Source organism: Acinonyx jubatus, chromosome B1, assembly GCF_027475565.1.
Source record: "Acinonyx jubatus isolate Ajub_Pintada_27869175 chromosome B1, VMU_Ajub_asm_v1.0, whole genome shotgun sequence".
Lineage (NCBI taxonomy): Eukaryota > Metazoa > Chordata > Mammalia > Carnivora > Felidae > Acinonyx > Acinonyx jubatus.
In genome coordinates, this window is record NC_069382.1 from 139,877,782 (window position 1) to 139,895,732 (window position 17,951).

The 17,951-nt window shown below is 38.9% G+C and overlaps 2 protein-coding genes and 1 long non-coding RNA gene across 14 annotated transcripts in view; 2 read left to right on the plus strand and 1 right to left on the minus strand.

The window, feature by feature from the left end:
• The window catches only part of CCNI (cyclin I), a 35,485-nt gene extending 29,163 nt beyond the window's left edge, over nt 1-6,322 (plus strand). For both annotated transcript variants that reach the window (XM_027058825.2, XM_027058820.2), the window contains one exon: nt 4,746-6,322. In XM_027058825.2, coding sequence (XP_026914626.2) covers nt 4,746-5,195 — 450 coding nt within the window. In that variant the 3' untranslated portion in view covers nt 5,196-6,322. The remainder of the gene's footprint in view (nt 1-4,745) is intronic.
• Nucleotides 6,323-10,521: 4,199 nt separating this feature from the next.
• Nucleotides 10,522-15,188, plus strand: LOC113599302 (uncharacterized). Its single transcript, XR_003420110.2, has 2 exons — nt 10,522-11,585; nt 12,478-15,188. It is a non-coding gene; the product is annotated as an uncharacterized LOC113599302 (long non-coding RNA).
• The window catches only part of SEPTIN11 (septin 11), a 122,693-nt gene continuing 117,184 nt past the window's right edge, over nt 12,443-17,951 (minus strand). For 2 of the 11 annotated variants that reach the window (XM_053217219.1, XM_027058760.2), the window contains exon 10: nt 14,138-15,329. In XM_053217219.1, coding sequence (XP_053073194.1) covers nt 15,305-15,329 — 25 coding nt within the window. In that variant the 3' untranslated portion in view covers nt 14,138-15,304. Of the gene's footprint in view, nt 12,605-13,123; nt 13,282-14,137; nt 17,855-17,951 lie in introns of those variants that run through there. The other 9 variants (XR_008296270.1, XM_053217217.1, XM_027058769.2 and 6 more) reach the window with 9 other exon arrangements.

Below are 17,951 nucleotides of genomic sequence, written 5' to 3' on the forward strand. Positions count from 1 at the left end.
GGACATTAATAGAAAACCTCTACATTTCATTTTTCATTTTTTTATTGGGACAAATGACATCTTTAAATGCTCTGACTTGATCTCTGTGCTAATTCCCAAAGCTAGTACAGGAAAAGTTATTATATGAACTGTTACTGTCACAAAGAAAGGACGGACTTTGAAGCATAAATAATAAGAATGTTATAAATAGCGTATGTATTCTGTAGCTTTGAGAGTTTGTTTCTAAAAAACACTGGAAAATAAGCTTATTCTCTTTCATAAGTCTTCTGGTGTTTTGTGTTAAGAAAATGTTCATTGAAACTTGTTCCTTTTTTACTGAAGTAGTATTATAGACTTGGAATTCTTGGAATTTGAAGGGATCTTCTTAGAAATTCCATTCAACTCCTTTATTTTAAATCTGCAGTTCAGGGTACTTGGTACTTTCTCAGAGACCCACAGGACTACTTAGTAAAGGACCAATGCTTTGTCCATACAAACCTTAAAGATTTAGTTCAGTGGTTTTCAGAATTTCTTTTAGAACTGGAATCCTTCCCTTGACTCCAGTAAAATCTTGTACACACAGAATCCCAGAATGTAAGGTAGGAAAGTATTTCTTTGTAATATGTATTTGGGGCAGAGACCTGTTGGATGCAGAGTCTGAACATGGCCCCTTCCCTTCTGCATATTGTTTGGATATAGTTTGAAAACCAGTGTTTAATTTTCTTATACATACATAAATAGTTATATTCCACAAACTTTTACTGGAAAATCTGTGATCTAGGCACTGGGAATACAGTGGTTGTAAAAAAACAAAAAAAAAGGTTCTGCCCCGTGTAGTATTCAAATTCTAATGGAGAAGATAAAAACAATGTCACAGCACTTGAGATTTTGGTACTTGGTCTTAACAGTTCTCTAAAACCAGCTGGGACTGATAGCCAACATATGTGGCCTAAACCTGGTGGATCTGGATTCTTGAAGGCTCAGTGCTATGTTTGCTAAGTTCATTTGTGTTTAGGTAGGAATACGAGGTCTAATATCTTTGTAATTAGATGTGTTCAAATAAATATTCCTCCTGGATTCTTGGGTCTAGTATAGGAAATTTTTGTGGAGTATTGGTGAGACCATGCCAGAATTACTTATAACATGTTTCCCAGTATCCTGGTTTGAGAGGACTGCTGATTTTTATCCTAAATACCTCATGCTGTGCGGGAGCCACTGTCACTGGCTCTGCCTTTGTTCCCTCTGGAATTCAGACAAAGTTTCCCTGGTTTGAAAGGCAAGCCTAGTTGACCTCCCAGTTCCCTCCTAGTTGACCATCCCTGCCTCTTAGCTAAATGTTGGTCGCCATTTTGAGATGGCCAAACCTCTTTCTCTTACCCCTTTTTTCATTGCCCTACTTCTGTAGCTGTACTCACATCTTCCTCTTTCTGACTGATGTGGCCCACCTTTGAGAATCTCAGGATGTTAACTTTGCTGAAAGAGTGTGGTGGTCTTCCTAGTCCCTAGCCAAGCAGTAGTCACAGTTGATGTTCTCTCCAGTAGTTTAAAACTAGAGGAGGGAGTTATGTGGTGCCTGGGTGGCTAAGTTGGTTGAGGGTCCAGCTTTTAGCCCGGGTCATGATCTTGTGATTTGTGGGTTGGAGCCTGGTGTCAGGCTCTGTGCTGACAGCTCAGGCCCTGGAGCCTGCTTCAGATTCTGTCTCTCTCTCTCAAAAAAAAAATAAATAAATAATAAAAAAAAATAATTTTTTTAACTAGAGTAGGGAATTAAAGAAGCAGGTCTTCCTCACGAGGATCTCCCAGTTCTTCTTTAAGGTGCCTAAGATCAGACTGCTGCAGCAGATGTTTTCAGCTTCATGCTGTCCACCAAACATGGGTCCTTCAGAACCTATCATTTATGTGATGGTATTCTTCGCCCCTTTCTCATCTGGATGTCTGCCCTATAATTGCTCCACCTTCCTTGGTGAGCTACATTACAGTTGTGTTTGTTTCCTTAGCAAGCGATACTTAAAAATGTTTACCATATTTGAAGTCTGTGAACGTAGTCATGAAAAATAACAATAGATGTTCTCTTAACATCCTACAATTAGAATGAGTTCACTTTAAAACAGTTTCATTAGAGGACTTGTCTGGTGTATGAAGTTGTAGTAATTCCAGTTTATGCGCTTGTTTTGTTTCCTCCACTGGATCTCAGCAAGGGTCATACTCTTAAGTAGAACAAATTCAGGTAGTAAATTAGAAGGAATTTCTTTTGATATGTTATTTTGGAAAAAGGATTTAGTTGGATGAAATAGAGTTCATATAGATGGTATTGGTTTGAATAATGTCTTTCTAGCTCTGTCATTTTCTAAAATACAGTTGACTCCTGAACAACACAGGTTTGAACTGCATGGGTCCAGTTATAAATGGATTTTTTTACAGTATGCTTTTATAAATATGTCTTACGATTTCCTCAACATTTTCTTTTCTCTATCTTTATTGTAAGTGTATAATGCATACACAAAATATGTGCTTATCAACTATTTATGTTATTGATAAGGCTTCTGGTCAACAGAATAATAAAGTTTTGGGGAGTTGAAAGTTAGATGCAGATTTTCAACTTTGGGGGTTGGTGCCCATAACTGCCCCATGTTGTTCAAGGGTCAACTGTGTAACGTTCTATTAAAATCTATTAATTTTTTCATAGAGAAAGATTATAGTGGCCTAGTCTTCCTTTTACTTGAAATACATGTCTTTTTTCAAACCAGTGGCATCTATATGAACTCTACTTTTCAGGATTCTGCTGTGGTATTATGCCCCATGGCCAAGGCATTAGAGTATTTATGATATTTTTGTGGGCCCCTGAGCATTAGTCATTTGCTAAAGAACAGTATTATACTCTAGTCCTTTTTTCACTTCCCAATTTGTGTCTTTCATTTCTGTTACCACTCTTTTGTGGGCTTCTTGAAGCATTGGCTAGGGTACCTCTTTCTTTAAAGAACTTTTAAAGCCCCATTCCTCTTCTGTGTTTTTTGTTCCACTGTTCTTAGCATGACTCAGCTTGTTCTGCATCCCTGAGACATGATAAGCCCTAGCCTATGGTTGTAAGCTTAATAGTTGGGGACTATCTTTAAGTATTATAAATTCTTTTAAGGGAAGAAAAGAAATTCTAAGACTAGTTAATAGTATTTTGCCCTTAAGGTGTTACCTAGTGTCTTCTAAACTAGGAAAAAATTTAGTGAACAAAATGGTAGATATTAAAAGTGGTCATTTTCGTGTATTATTTCTGACAGTTTTAGGCATTTTAACATTTGTACTGTGATAACACCTGCTGTTGATTTCTTCTTTCCACTGATGCTTTCCTGCATAACAAATAATATTCTTACCGATAAAAATAGTATTGTGACCAAATATGTTTCTGTTATCGCAGACCATATTACTTTATTTTCTCTCTGGTATTTCACATAGTTATGCTGTGTACTGCAGGTTATATAGGTATAAATAAGATGTGGTTAAGAAATGTCCAAAAATACTTGTAAAATATACAAGACTAGAAAGTGACCCCGATAGTTAATAGTTTAAATAGGCTTCTTGGAGGTGGTGGCAGTTAGCAGGTCTGGATGGAATTGGTAATCCAGTTTTAACAGGTAGAAACAGGATGAACAAGGATAAAGTAAGAAAGGGCAAGATTTACACAGAATAGAGAAAGCAGGCCTGTTTGGCAGAAATTGGGATAAGTCAGGGAATAAGACTGAAAAAGAGGGTTGGGGTCAGATTGTAGAGAGCCTTTATACCAAGCTAAAGAGGTTAGCTTATTTCTGGTAGGCATTGGGGTGCCGCTAAAAAAATTGAATAGGGGAAGAAATGTATGTTGCCTAGAGGAAGATTATTTTAACTAGAGCTATAATTACAGGGAAAGGAGGACAGAGAGACTAATTGGACTCCTTGAAAGCCTCCTATTATAGTCACTGTGCTAGAAGAGGAAGTTTGGGAATAGAAATGAATATGATACAATGGCTGCCTTTTGGGGGCTTATAGTCTGTAATGGAAAAAGTAAATGTTTAATGGATTATTTTAATACGATGTGGTATGTAATGACAGGTTGAAATAGATATAGATGGCCCTGGAATTTGGGTGTGTGGTGGCAAGAGGAGTTAAGGGTAGCTTCAGAAAGGATACCTGAACTATCCTGAAGGTTAAGAAGAAATTAGTCAAACCCCAAATTAAAAACATTTCTTCTTAAAGTTGTCAAGCCTGCTAATTTCTACAAAAATATAATTTGTCAAAAGTTCTCATTTGCTGTTTTAAAATACTTAAATTGTTCTAAATTCTTAGCTAGATCTTCCCCATCCCTTACTTAAATTTTTTTGTGCCTCTGGTTTTTTCCTTAAATTTTTAATGAATTTTGTGTTTATCTGTTCCTTGGTCCTCATGAAGAGATTGGAAGTTGCAGAGGGTGGAGTGAAGGGCCCTGTAGACAAGAGGAATACACTGGAGAAGAGTGGACATTGCATATACACAGTGAACAAAAGAGAATAGTTTCTGTTTTCATGAAGATGTTGCATATAATTGCAGTTACAGAATTAAAGTTCCAAAGAGACTTCCATTAGAAGTACAGATTTGGTCATAATCCCTAAGAAGATGATGGGTAGACTGGAGGAATAGCTGAATTTCAAGTAGAAGATGTGGGGAGAGACAAAGCTGGGGAGGACAGAGGGCGCAGTGAGGAAAAGCTGCCAGCATATTAATTAAATGATCAACCTTTGTTTTTTTTTTTCCTGGCCCAGATGGCTAGCTCCCAGCTGATCCACTGTCGGGAGCTTGTGGCACATCACCTTTCTTCTCTGCAGTCTTCCCTGCCTCTAAATTCCGTTTATGTCTACCGTCCCCTCAAGCACACCCTGGTGACCTGTGACAAAGGAGTGTTCAGATTACATCCCTCCTCTGTCCCAGGCCCAGATTTAGATTTCTCCAAGGACAACAGCAAACCAGAAGTGCCAGTCAGAGGTGCAGCAGCCTTCTACCATCATCTCCCAGCTGCCAGTGGGTGCAAGCATACCTCTGCTAAACGCAAAGTAGAGGAAATGGAAGTGGATGACTTCTATGATGGAATCAAACGGCTCTATAATGAAGATAATGCTTCAGAAAGTGTGGGTTCTGTTTGTGGCACTGATCTGTCAAGGCAAGAGGGACATGCTTCTCCTTGTCCACCTTTGCAGCCAGTTTCCGTCATGTAGCTTCAAGTGTTACCTTCAAGTGCAAACTAAGGTAGACTACTCTGGGAATTAGGAACATGGAAAACCAGGAAAGGTTCTATAAAGTTATATACCTTATCAGGCCGATTTGAAGTGAGCCAGAAAAAAACCCATTTACTTGGGTAGCAAATTATAATCAACATTATTTAAGCATTTAAAGACCAAAAAAGTTAGAAACTTCAAAAAAGATCAAAATTTTTTTTTTAAGTTAAATTTTTTTAGTATTTGTCAGTTCCATTCTTTTCTCTGCTAAGATGTAATGGAGATTGACCCCATGTCAAAAATTTATATTCAAGTGTTTTAAGTTCCAAAATTCATAGCTAGCACACTCTGTCACCAGCATCCTGATTTAATTTTCCTCATTTTTGCTTGCTTGTTTATTGAATACTAAATGAACTTTATGCATGTTGATCTATAGCCTGACTTCCACTGATTAGGAAACCCTCAAAATTATTTTTTAGCAATTTAGTGAATAAATTCATTTCAGTGTGACAGCCATGTTTGATCCATGATTCAAATTAATCCCAAAAGGGTACTTTAAAATTGCCCCATATGAATGAGAAGTGGTAATAGAAAAAGGACTGACATTACCACATTGATTTTGTGTTTCTTATTTCAATTCCTGGAGTCTGGAAACAAAATTATTGTTTTTATTTTTGTTTTTCTTAAATTGAAGCTTAAAAGTGGCATGTAATTAGGATATGGTTAGATTTGTTGAAAGCATTTTTGAAATTTATATAAAAGAATTTGTGATAAAGTTAATGTATCCAGGTGCTCACCAAAGAAACATGTAACAACTAAGATTTTTTTTTTTTCTTTTTTGGTAACTGATCAGTTTTCATTCATTTGTAATCAGTAGGAGAGACTGTCTGGATGTCGGGGCAGCTCTATGATTTGGGTCTATAACATGTAATAACTGAATTCAGTGCCCTAGATTTATGTTAAGCTATTAGGATTTTCTTGATGGAAGTTATTCACCCTCCCTGTATTTCTCTTAATGACTTCTGGATCCTCAGCTCCCTGTTCAGTCTGAAGAAGGTATTGCAGTCAGAACCATGTGCTGATGATAAAAAGCCTCTGGTAGCAATAAAAGTTGTCCTTAACCTTTGTATCTTTAACTTTTTTTCTGCTTGTGAAGAGGTACAAGTTCCTGATTGCTTAGACACTGGTATTGGGATAAAAATCCCAAATATATGCTCACAGAAAATAAAACAGGATTTAAATATGACTGAGGAATGTAGGTTTTGACGTAAAGAATTTTTCTATTATCTCTTTTTCTTACCTTCCAAATAGTAAATTTTCATTTGATGGAATGGTTTGTGAGAGCACCCATGTCTGGATGACATCATTTTTAGCCCACTGGTTTCGTTCTGTTTAGCAGAGCAAGAGTATTCTTAGGTCACCACTTGGCTTCTTTGAAATTACTAAGGTTTGACTGCCTGCACAACCTTGCAATCCATTCAAATGGGAAACTTTTACTTCCCTGTAAGTACAGGCAGTGGGAGGGAAGTTTTAAAAACATGAACTGTTTATGGGTGAAAGATAGCAAGAGATTGGCTTTGTAGATACACATTTTAAAAAATCACACTTACCCTAATTTTCATCTGGTCTGTTACTTAATTCTCCTGCACTGGGGAGCTCTAAGAAATTTACAACTACACATGTTCACCATTTCTGTTAAATAAATGGCACTTAATCCCCCCTACCTCCATTTAACAGATGTTCAAGCTAGGGATGAAACTGAGTCTAACATTAGAATATTTCTAGTCCAGCCACTACAGATTGAATATAAGAGGGCAATAAGATTTTAATTAGTTGACTTTGAGGTTTTCTAATCTTACCAAAAACTGATAAATCAGTTTGGAACATAGTATTGTTTCTAAAAAAAAAAGTGTTTTTTAAAATATTTTGGAGAGAGAGTGCATACAAGCAGGACACAGAATTCAAAGCAGGCTACAGGCTCTGAGCCGTCAGCACAGAGCCCAACGTGGGGCTCGAACTCATGAATCGAGAGATAATAAACTGAGCCAAAGTCAGACACTTAAGTGACTGAGCCACCCAGGTGCCCCAGAACATGGTAGTTCTTCTGGGAAACTGAGTTGGGATGGTTGGGCTGCCAGCTTTCATGCTTCAAAGCTATTTAGCCCATTGTTCAATTAAATGAAGGTACTTAGGGGACCAGACCTTCCTGAGCACCCTTTTCAGTTCACTGTTCCAGAGACCTGAGCTACCATGGGTTCTTGGCTCTGAGGAGCCTGAACTCATGGATCGAGACAGAAAAAGCACAATATTCTTGAACAGCATGGAGTTTTTCATTGAATATATTCCTGCTCATTACTCTGTCCCGAGTTACTTGTCTTAAATCTTGGCATCACATCACAAATTATTCTTTCAGTATTTGGAAACTTGAGTTTTATGGGTAATTGGTATCTCCACGTGGTTAGAAAGCCTATCATTCCATGAAACCTCCACAAAGGCAAGGGAATAAATAGGTATAAATTATCCAATCTTTCATTTAACAGAAAAAGTTAAAGTGAATGCTCTACCTCTTGAAATTCAGACTATAGCGAAGAAGCTATTTTTTGTTCAATTTGAGAGTATAAAGTTATCTGTGGAGAATTGAATGTTTTTTCCACAGATGATGTATTAGTGTGGGGGAGGGGGAAGGCTGGGAATGGGGAGTGTTCCCAAATGCCAGTAAAAAGGTAAAACCAATTTGCCTCAAGTGTTGCTGACACTGCCTTTGGTTTGAAGGAAGCTAGAGCATAGCTCTTCACTCAGTTGAGCTGATGAGACGGAGCTTAACATCTTCCACTGTTGGAATTAAGACATTGGTGTCTGTCCCCCAGGTAGTATTTATTTTCTTCTGTTAGAAACAACATATGTGTGTCCACTGTACTCTACATACCTGGATTTTCAAGCTTCCTAATTTACTCATTCTGGAGTTCCTGAAATAAGAAAGTCAGTCGTGCTTGAACATTACTGCCCAGAGCAACACTGGCCTTTCACTTCATGTGACTGCTGATGCTAGGCCAACATGGTAAGGAGCTTGTCTTTGTCCTAAAGGTAGTTTGTACATTTTCAGGTGGAAAGGGAAGATACTATGCCAGATGGTCTCACAACCATCCTGAAAACTCCTACCCCTGGTCTGCATTAGCAAGTTGAGGGTTAGAGAATTATCTAATGCCACATAGCTAAGAATTAATAAGGCTCAATTTCTAACTCAAACCTTTGCCCTTTATATTTGATAACACAAAGCGTTGTCTAATGTAATTACTTCTGAAACCTCCAAAATTCTTGAAATTAGCCTTTAAATTGTTAACAGAATGTCTCCTCTTCCTGTTATTAAATGTTTTGAGCTTTGGCCACTAGGTGGTGCCTCGAGGAAAATAAAACATCTTTTTAAGTATCTGGGAGAAATTGAGTCACTTGGGCTGACTGTAGGAGAGTGAGGAGTTGAACACTTGTCTCTTGTTAAACATTAACATCATTTGCAGTTATAAATTCACATTTAAGCACAGGAGACCTGTGTGTGTATCTGGGACTGAGGGGAAATGCCCAAGATCTGCCATGGTATGGAGTAGATTGTGACGACAGGTCTCCTACCAAAATCAGAAACAAAACCAGTTTTACAAAACTAATCATAATTTTTGTGAGTTGTCTAGTCCTGCAAAATAACCTAGAAATGCGATTGAGAATACTTGAAAATAGCCAACCCCCCAAACCTTGCTGGATTTGAGTCCAGCAAGCTTTGAGTTGATTTGACCAAATTCATTAAGACAGAAAAGATGAAGTACATGCTTATATAGCATAGATTGCATCAAGGAATTAAAGCTTTCACTCACCATGAGTTTATGGTTTCTATGATGTACCAATATGCCTAAGACCCAGGTGTAGGATAGAGACCTCTTGTCTTGCAAGCCCTTTATTATTGAAAAGTGTAATAAGAGTTAACCAAGAATATCTTACCAGAGAAATTTGGGCAGCGCTCACAATTCATTTTTAGTTTCCAGGAGCTTCTGAGTTAAGGGTGAACTGGGAAAAACCTCTCCCTTTGTCTTGACTATAAAGTACAATCCTCATAGCCTATCAAATGCCAGAAGTGTTGATCTTAATGTGTTACACAACAGCAGAGTGGTAGAAAAGTATAGGCCCGGTGAACTGGTTTCTCATTTCTCAGAAACAGCTTATTTTGTTAGGAAAGAGGACACTCCAGACTGAAGGGCAACCTTAAGCGATCAATGAAAAGCAATCTGGGCAAGGTGGGGGAGAGGGCTTTTGCTTTTCAGAATACAATGTCTTTAAGCAATTTAGCATTGAAAGGGCTTACCTTTTGCTCCAAAAACTTGCTGTGTTCATAAGATATACAGAGACCAGTGCAATTCATAGTGTTTGGCTACATTCCCAGCATCTAATGTAGGCCTGGTACAGTATAGAGAATAAAGTGTAAAGAGAGAGAGGGACAGGGTGTGGAAGGTGGGTGGATGGATGTGAATAAAGGGCAGGAGTGCTAGAATTGCGCATTCACAGTTCTAAGAGCATTGGGCAGAGAACGCATGGTTAAGTTAGACTCTTTGACCAATTATTATTCTGCACTACCCCATACACACTTTTGGGTTTTTGTTTGTTTTAAATGTGGGACAGGGACCAGCCTCATTATAATAGCCTCTGCCTCCTCTGATCTAGGTGCTGTAATTTTGAAAGTTTCTACATGGACCAAAGTGCCATTCAACTCACAGCACTGCAAGTAACTGATTTGAGGCAGATGTTAGATCTTCATTTGTGCTTCAACAATATTCCACTGACAGCCAAGAGATCTCATTTCTGTATAGCTACTTGTCAGGTTAGGAAGGTTGGGAAGGGAGGTGAGTCGATATCTAGGCTCACAATTCATCTTTTCTTCTTGTAGTGCAACTATGCAAAACTACAATTAGTCTTTTCAAATCAACACATTAAATCCCTTCGATAGCCAAGGGGGTTTCAGCTACTTGCTAGAGACTGATCTGAAAGCCAGATGGTACCAGTCATAAGGACTAAATGCCATGGTCTTAAGAACTCAAGTGCAAGGATCTTCAAAGGGATCCACACTGATACCACTGTCTGTCTCCAGGGTGGAAAGGACAGTCATCTGCAAAGCAAAAGGTTTGGTGTAGAAACAGCATTGAAATACAGTGAAGGTTCTGTAGTTTTTCAGACATCCAGAACGGTTTACTTATAAGCTAGGCCAATAGGCAAAAACCCATCAATAACTAAGAAGGAAGTTTCATTTGGTAGATACAGTGGATTGGCGGGGGGTGGGGGGGGGTGGGGGGGGTGGAGGGAGTTTGGCCTAGCATATTGGGAAGATGAGTTAATTTTTTTTCCGCTCCAGCTCAGCAAATACTGATTCAGAAGATCTCTCCTTTATACATGCGCCAATCTCAAGTAGACCATCTAGACTACACTTGTAGCAAGCAAGAAGGCAATCTGTATCTGAAATCAAGTAATATTTTTAAAAAGACCAAATGAAAAATAAAAAGCCCATTACCAATGGAAATCCGTTCAGTTGGCTCAGTTCTTGCTTTTCTTTTCGACAATCTAGCTAGGGATAAGCAAATGATTTTTATTATTGATGATAATTAGTCCTGGGATGGTTTCACATCTCTTCACTGGTCAGCCAGGAGAACTTGAGAACCTATCAGTTTTTTCAACACCTGAGAAAAGGAACGACCTGAAGTAAAACTCCAAATCAATGGAGAGGACAGCACACTTGACCGGTGGCATCTGGTCAGCTTTCCCTAGGTCACTGAACAGAAGCTAACCTATTGTAATAACTTGTTCCCCCACGTTTCCTCTAACCTGGCCAAAATGGGAGAAAAAAGGGAATAGCAACAATAGACTGTACATTTCTCTACTTTAAAAAAAAAAAACTACTACCTGCTTGGATTTTTAAATATTGCTCAAAAAAAGGTCTTTACCAGCTGATGCAGAATTCATTTTTAACATGACTGATGGGGTTAAATTCATATCAAAATATTAAAAATAAATCTCATTACTGTTCTTAGTACGTACATGGTTCCACATCATAGGGTGTTTGTGTTTAACTTACAAAACTGATAGGTCATGCTCTGGTATCAGTTAAGGAGTTGCCACCTACCCTTCCACCCCTAAACCACTGGTGACATCACTAGCAGATTTATATGTTTACAGATTATAATGTAATATGGAGGGGATAGCTCTTGACATTTATATTTTGATCATTTAATCAGATGAATTTGACTTTATTGCATTTAATTACAGTATCTTTCTAAGAAAGCCTCTCACCAGTGTGCTCATCCAATTGCTCTAAAGAAACCTCTTTCCAAGAAGCAAATGATTCAAATGATTTAAGAGGTAGGGACTGTTGTTTCATTTCACCACAGAAGCACGTGTTACCATTCTTAAATGGAGGAGAACACTCCCAAGTGCAACCCGTGCCACCAATAGTATTTTCATGGTCCTCCTAACATGGGGCTAAAAAGTGATGGAAATAAGCAAAGACTAGATATAGACAAGTAATGAAATTATAAGGTAACTTAAATGCATGTTCGTGCTCTAGAACAGAAATCACTTTAGAAGTTGTCCCTTGATTAGGAAAAGTGCCCCTAATAGGTGACTGCTAATAAAGTAATCTAGCCCTTCCATCTCTCCAGCCCTTCACAATTGGGTCAGCATTAGAAACCACAGCCTCAACTGGCAGAAGTGTGTGTTTGCAGTTTGGGTGTACTTTAAGTGAATTCTAGCAAACTTTTTTCCACAGACATGGTAGAGAAAGCCACCTGGGTAACTGAGAAGACAATGTGATCAGAACCATTGTATTGAAGCGATTGTCTGGGACAGCTTTATAGTTTGTTGGGGTTTGTTCCCATGATCTGGGACACAAAAAACTCTGGAAACAAGGTAAAGCAGAGGTTCACAGTACATATAAAGGCAGGGATGGGCCAGAAAGTTATTTTAAGGTACCTTAAAGTATAAAGTGAGTCCCAGAGGCAGAAAAGTCCTCTACCCAACACTGGCACATTTTAAACATGATTAAGACTTGTAGGTCATAACCCCAGTGACAGCAGAGGGATCTTTTGGTTGTATCTGAGATGACAGATTCTTAACCAGAATTCTGTGACTTAAACTTCACTTAAATTTCCCCTTGAACTTAAAACTGGCATAATTTTGATACCAAACTAAGTTTGAATAACCAATACATAAAACAGAACTGGCTAACTGGATTTTTTTTTTTTTTCCAAAACAGAATCCCAAACCCAAAACAACTCTTATAAGGGATGCAGATAACAGAAAAAGAGTTAAATAAAACAACAATGGTTCCTGAATTTAAAGGAAGGATGCCCACTTCTCTCTCTCAAGAGGCAGATGGTCAGCTGAAAAATAAAAACATTGCATCAATAGAACACTCCGAATAAAAAAATTGTAGCCATCTCTGTTCATGCAATATCAAATGTTAAAAAAAAAAAAAAAAAATCCCAAACGCGAAAACAACTCATAAAACTAACAAAAGGAAGGACAATGTTGCCCGGATCTTATGACCTGATTGATGGTTGAGGGTCCTGATGGGGCTGTTCAGAATGTTGCTCATGGGACAGAGAGGTCTGGAGTTAACGAAATCAAGTTTGCGGACCCTGGAGGTGGTGACCACCTCAGAGTAGGGTACATGCTGTCTTCAGTCCGTGAGTTCTCAGATCAGCAGCTTCAAGAAAATGACAGCTAAGCAAGAGGATTCCAACACATGGCTATCTTGGGTCTTGGCCCAAGTTCTTTTTTTCACTCAATTTCCTTTTAAGTACTATTGAGTATTCCTGTTTTGGGTAGTGATGAGTCACTTTAGTAACCACTATGGGCAGTGGTTTGTAAACAGACATTGACAAGTACAAACGGCAATGCAATATTTGACCCAGACTTTAAAAGAATAGGAGGCGATGGTGGAAATGAGGTAACTCTTCCCCAACACGTGTGAACAGACAGCTCCTGCTCTTCTAATGCTCTATGTCCATTAGGAGAGAGTAGGGCTTGTCAACAGGATGGTTACATAAAGAAGAAGCTACAGAAGAGAAAAAAGAAAGATTCAGATTCAAATTTGATTCTTAAAGTCTTAAAAAATAAAAAAAAAAAGGGGGCTTTTCTACAACTGTGAAAGAACAGCAGTGTATCAGTTATAGGGATGACTTCCCGGAGCACAGCTGGGGCTGAGCAGCCCAGCAGCGGTAGCACCAGAGGCCAGGGAAGAAGAGGAGACCTCGGCTTGGCCCGGAGGCGGTGCGGTGCCAGGAACACCAATCAGGACAGAAGGGAATGGGAATGGGGGAGAAAGGGTAGCAGAGACCACATGTGAAATACAGGATACCACATGGCAAGTATCTGGGAGGAGCTGGAGCCGTGCAGATGGTAGCATTTGAAATCCACCAGACAAGGCAGGAAAGCAGGAGACTCTTTCATCCCTACTTCTTTTGCCCAACATAATAACCATGTGTACATATGCATACCAAACACTGACTAAAAAGAACTCACAAAAGGGCACACATTGTTTGGGTAAAAATATATTTTCCCCCACTTTTATGTCTTGGCACTAGTGATATATGCATAGATTAGCTGTCCACCACTCTCCTACCTTAACAGACACCAAATTACCGAGCATGTTTGCTAAGTGATTACTTTCTTACTTGAAAAAAATGATATAGTTCATATCGATACAATTATTTTAGTTTTTAAAAAGGACGAGTGTCTAACATGCAGCTTACATATATGACAATTCTGCATTAACACTGAAAGTAGATTACACAACACTTTTTTTTTAGAAACACATTGGTTATTTTCAAACAGCAAAATGACAGTGTTCTACAACTACAGTTTAAGGCATATCAGCATATTTTAAAATTAAGAAATAGACAAAGTTCTAATGCTGTTCACAGCTTTTCAATTTATTTAAAAAATTCCCTTCATACCTACATACAATCTAGACTTTGTAGGTCATAATTTCCACTAAAGAGTCATCACATATGTATCCTGTCAATGGAACCAAGACTTCTGGAAGCTGAGACTTGACGATTTCAGACACTTGCAAATGGCAAAGCAAAGGGATCTGAAAGGACGGTTTGGGAGGACCACACAGAGAACAGTATGACATGGGTTGATAACAGCTGAAACCAAGATTCAACAGTCTATATGTGACACACTAATGGATATGTCAAGAAAGTGAAGAAACCCAGTCCATTTGTTTGAGGTGCACAAGATATGAAGACTAAGTGTTATTGCTGGTGAGATTCCAAAGCAGAGAAGGAAGGTAATAAAGAACCTGTGCTCAGTGTGACATTAAATGTTCCCCTGGTTGAGATGCCCTTTCTGGACAAAACTTTGACCAGTTAAGAAGGAGCCTAGGTTGGGAAAACATAGTCTCTAACTGCTAATAAATTCCCAAAATGCTTCTCCATCACATTCTACTGCATGTACAACTGTTACGAGTATCTAAAGTCCAGAAGCAATGGTCATTATGGTTGAACAAAAGATTTGGGGAGAGGCCAGCTAGATCTGGCAAAAAAACAAAACAAGAGGTGTGTTCACTGCTAGCAGTTAGCATGAGGGAAAGACCATTAAACCAAGATCATCAAAAAAATTAAGCAGTCATAAAAGCAGCTTAGCATAAAAAACATTTTCCTCTTGATTTTCTCCAATGGAAGGTGGTAGTTTCTTATTCTACCTTTATTTACATAGTCAGAACCAAGGACACTCTAATCTCCAGCGATGCCCACAATGCTGTGTAGAACACAGCTGGGAACAATAATTTCTGACCTCCATACTGGTATCAAGAAAAAACTGAATTTATATTTCTTGTGGAAAAGGTACAAATGTGGTTATTTTAAATATATAGTTTTTTTTTTTTTTGTAAGCAAAGGCTACTCAAACCATTACCTCCCTATACCTCCCTCCAAAAAAGGAAAAAAAAAAAAAATTCACCTATCCCATTTGTTTCTCTAATTTAAAAAAAATCCAAAAGATCTCAAAGTTTTCTTACTACTGTACTTACATGCAAAGGCGAAAGCACATCCAATTAGATTTGAGGGTATCATTTATTCCGTGCAGAGCCAAGGACTACTGTGAAAAAAGGCACAGATACAGAAAGAAGAGAAGGGCAGCAATAACAAACCAAACAGGGCGGGGGAGCAGGAGTAGAAAAGAGTTCAGAAGCAACATGTTAAAAAAAAAAAAGCTTCTAGAACTTTCTTTTGACTTTTTATTCCCTGACTCTCCATATGATTCATTTTGTCATGAAAATTTTCATGGGAGGAAAAAAAAAATCAACAATCTTGGAATCAAAAAGTCAGCTGGATGGATGCCTTTCACAGCGAGGCTCACTTTTGAAAAGGTTTCAGTGATGCATTAAAAATGGTCATTTTAAAATGACCATTTTTGGAATTTACATGTATATTTTCTGTTACAAGGCACAAAAATGCTCACACAAGCAGCGGTTGGAACAAGCATACAACACAAGTATTCAAGCTTTTGTCTGGTGCACAGCACATGAGCAAATTTAGCCATGGTTAGAATCGGCATGCCATCTAGTATTTGGCTGCTCCACAACTAGCTTTGGACTAGAATCATTCAAGAAAACAAAACAAAAACATTAGTCCAGTACCTCCTAAATCAGTCTTTATACCACCATTGCTGATTCTAGTTTGCAGTTTCTAGCCCAGCTTAGTTTGGGCTCCAGTGAAACTGAACTTTTACTTTGCCTACTTAAGCCTAACTCAGTTCATGGAAGACCATAACTTCTTTCCCCTAAAAGTATGATTGAGAATGAAGAGAAGGAAAAAAAAGAAACTTTTTTGGAATCAACTAGAGACTTATTTAAAAAAAAGGGGGGGGGGTGGATTGCACGTGTGTGTCAGGAAAGGTACAGTGTCTTCTATCCTATTTACCTAATGTCTGACTAGTGAAGGCTGGGAGGAAGCACAGAGCTGGAGCATCAGGTTCGTGAGAAAGAATACTCTTTTAAGTAAGGAACAGCAGACTATTGAGTTAGAAGTTGGGAAGATCTTGTTAATGGAGGGGGAAAAAAAGTCAAGAAGATGAAGGGATAAGTAAGCCTCACAAAGGAACAGAACCGAAAGGAGAGTCAATATGCCCCTTTCCGTGGTCTGTGTCGTGGCCTGTGGGTTGGCCCTGATTCTCAATGACAGGGTGATGGGCTGGGACACAGAGAGCAGGTGGAGCTAGTCATGGTGAGGACAAAATGAAGAAACTCCTTCAAGACAACTGGATATGAAAGACCAGCTGCTCTAGTTCTCCTTCCTGTTATCGCCAAATATGGAAAGGAGACCATGCACAGAAGCTAGATGTGCAGTTGAATTTCTACCTTCTTCACTCATGGCTTTGTGTCAAGTTCCTTCCCATTTCCTTCTTAATGTTTTATTTTTTTATTTTTGAGAAAGGAAGAAAGAGAGTGTGTGTGTAAACAGGGGGAGGGGCAGAGAGAGAAGGGCACTGAGAGAGGATCTGAAGCAGACTGTGGTGACAGCAGAGAGCCCGATGCGGGGCTTGAACTCATGAACCGTGAGACTGTGACCTGAGCCAAAGTCCGATGCTTGACTGACTGAGCCACCCAGGCGTGCCCCCCTTCCCATTTCTACCTTAAATTGATGAGATCCCCTCATAATTTGTGCTGCAGATGATATTCAGTTTATAACAAATTTTCTATCTGAAGCATTTCTGAAAATTTTCTCCTCATGACTGAAAAGTATTATTAGAAGTACAGATATCCTAGAATCGGTCATTGACCACGGAGAGCGTGAAAGAGTGCTCATTGTAAGTGGAAGGGAGGTTGTGGGAAACCCATCATCCTTAGTAGGGGATTCGTCTACTAGGCAATGTTATATGACCTGACCTTGGAGATCACTAACTGTGAGAGGATCAGGTTGTGCTGATAAAAGAGACCATCAGCAGTTCTCTCATTACCGTCCAACTTGTCCAGGATTTGAGAGATAGGGGTTCAGACATATTTTGAAAGACGTACGAGGGGACAGTGTGAAGAGACCCACAACATGGGTCAAATAAAATTATAATGATGAATATCCATGCAAATGCATAGGTCCTAAAAAGCTGACCCACCGTTCTACCTACATACAAAGCTACCCTGGTTGGGGCACGTGTGGAGAAGAGGCAGAGTGAGTTCAGGGCTTCTGCCACCATGGAGATGAGAAATCAAGAAAAGCCAAGTTGTTGTCATGGCTATTCAGGGTTATGGTTCAGCTGCTGAGACGATGAGAAGTTCTCCTGACAGACGTACATGGAGCCACTGACCCTCCGTCCCTCGGTCCAAAGCAACATACAAGCAACAGGCATGCTTCCTGCTGCCGCTCTGAACAGGCATAAAAGGCAAATCATTTACTTTCCAGAAACAAAGTCCAGCTGCACAGAGCTTTTGGTGTTATTCTCTTGTTCTATCATTTTCCACTACCCAACAACATTCAGCAAAATGAGTTAATAGTTATTGGTGTCTGGGGAAGGGTAAAAAAATAAAATAAAACAAAAGGACACAGATGGCAGAGATACAATATTACTGCAAAAGCAGGTGAATGCGGGACCATCCTTGGCTTGCCAGGCTTTATGTGAAGCTTGCACTGCAAGTTAAAAAACAAAACAAAAAAGTTAGAAATAATAATAAATAAAAAAGAAAGGAAAATTAGGAGTGCCAGCACCAGCATTCGGTGATGGTGA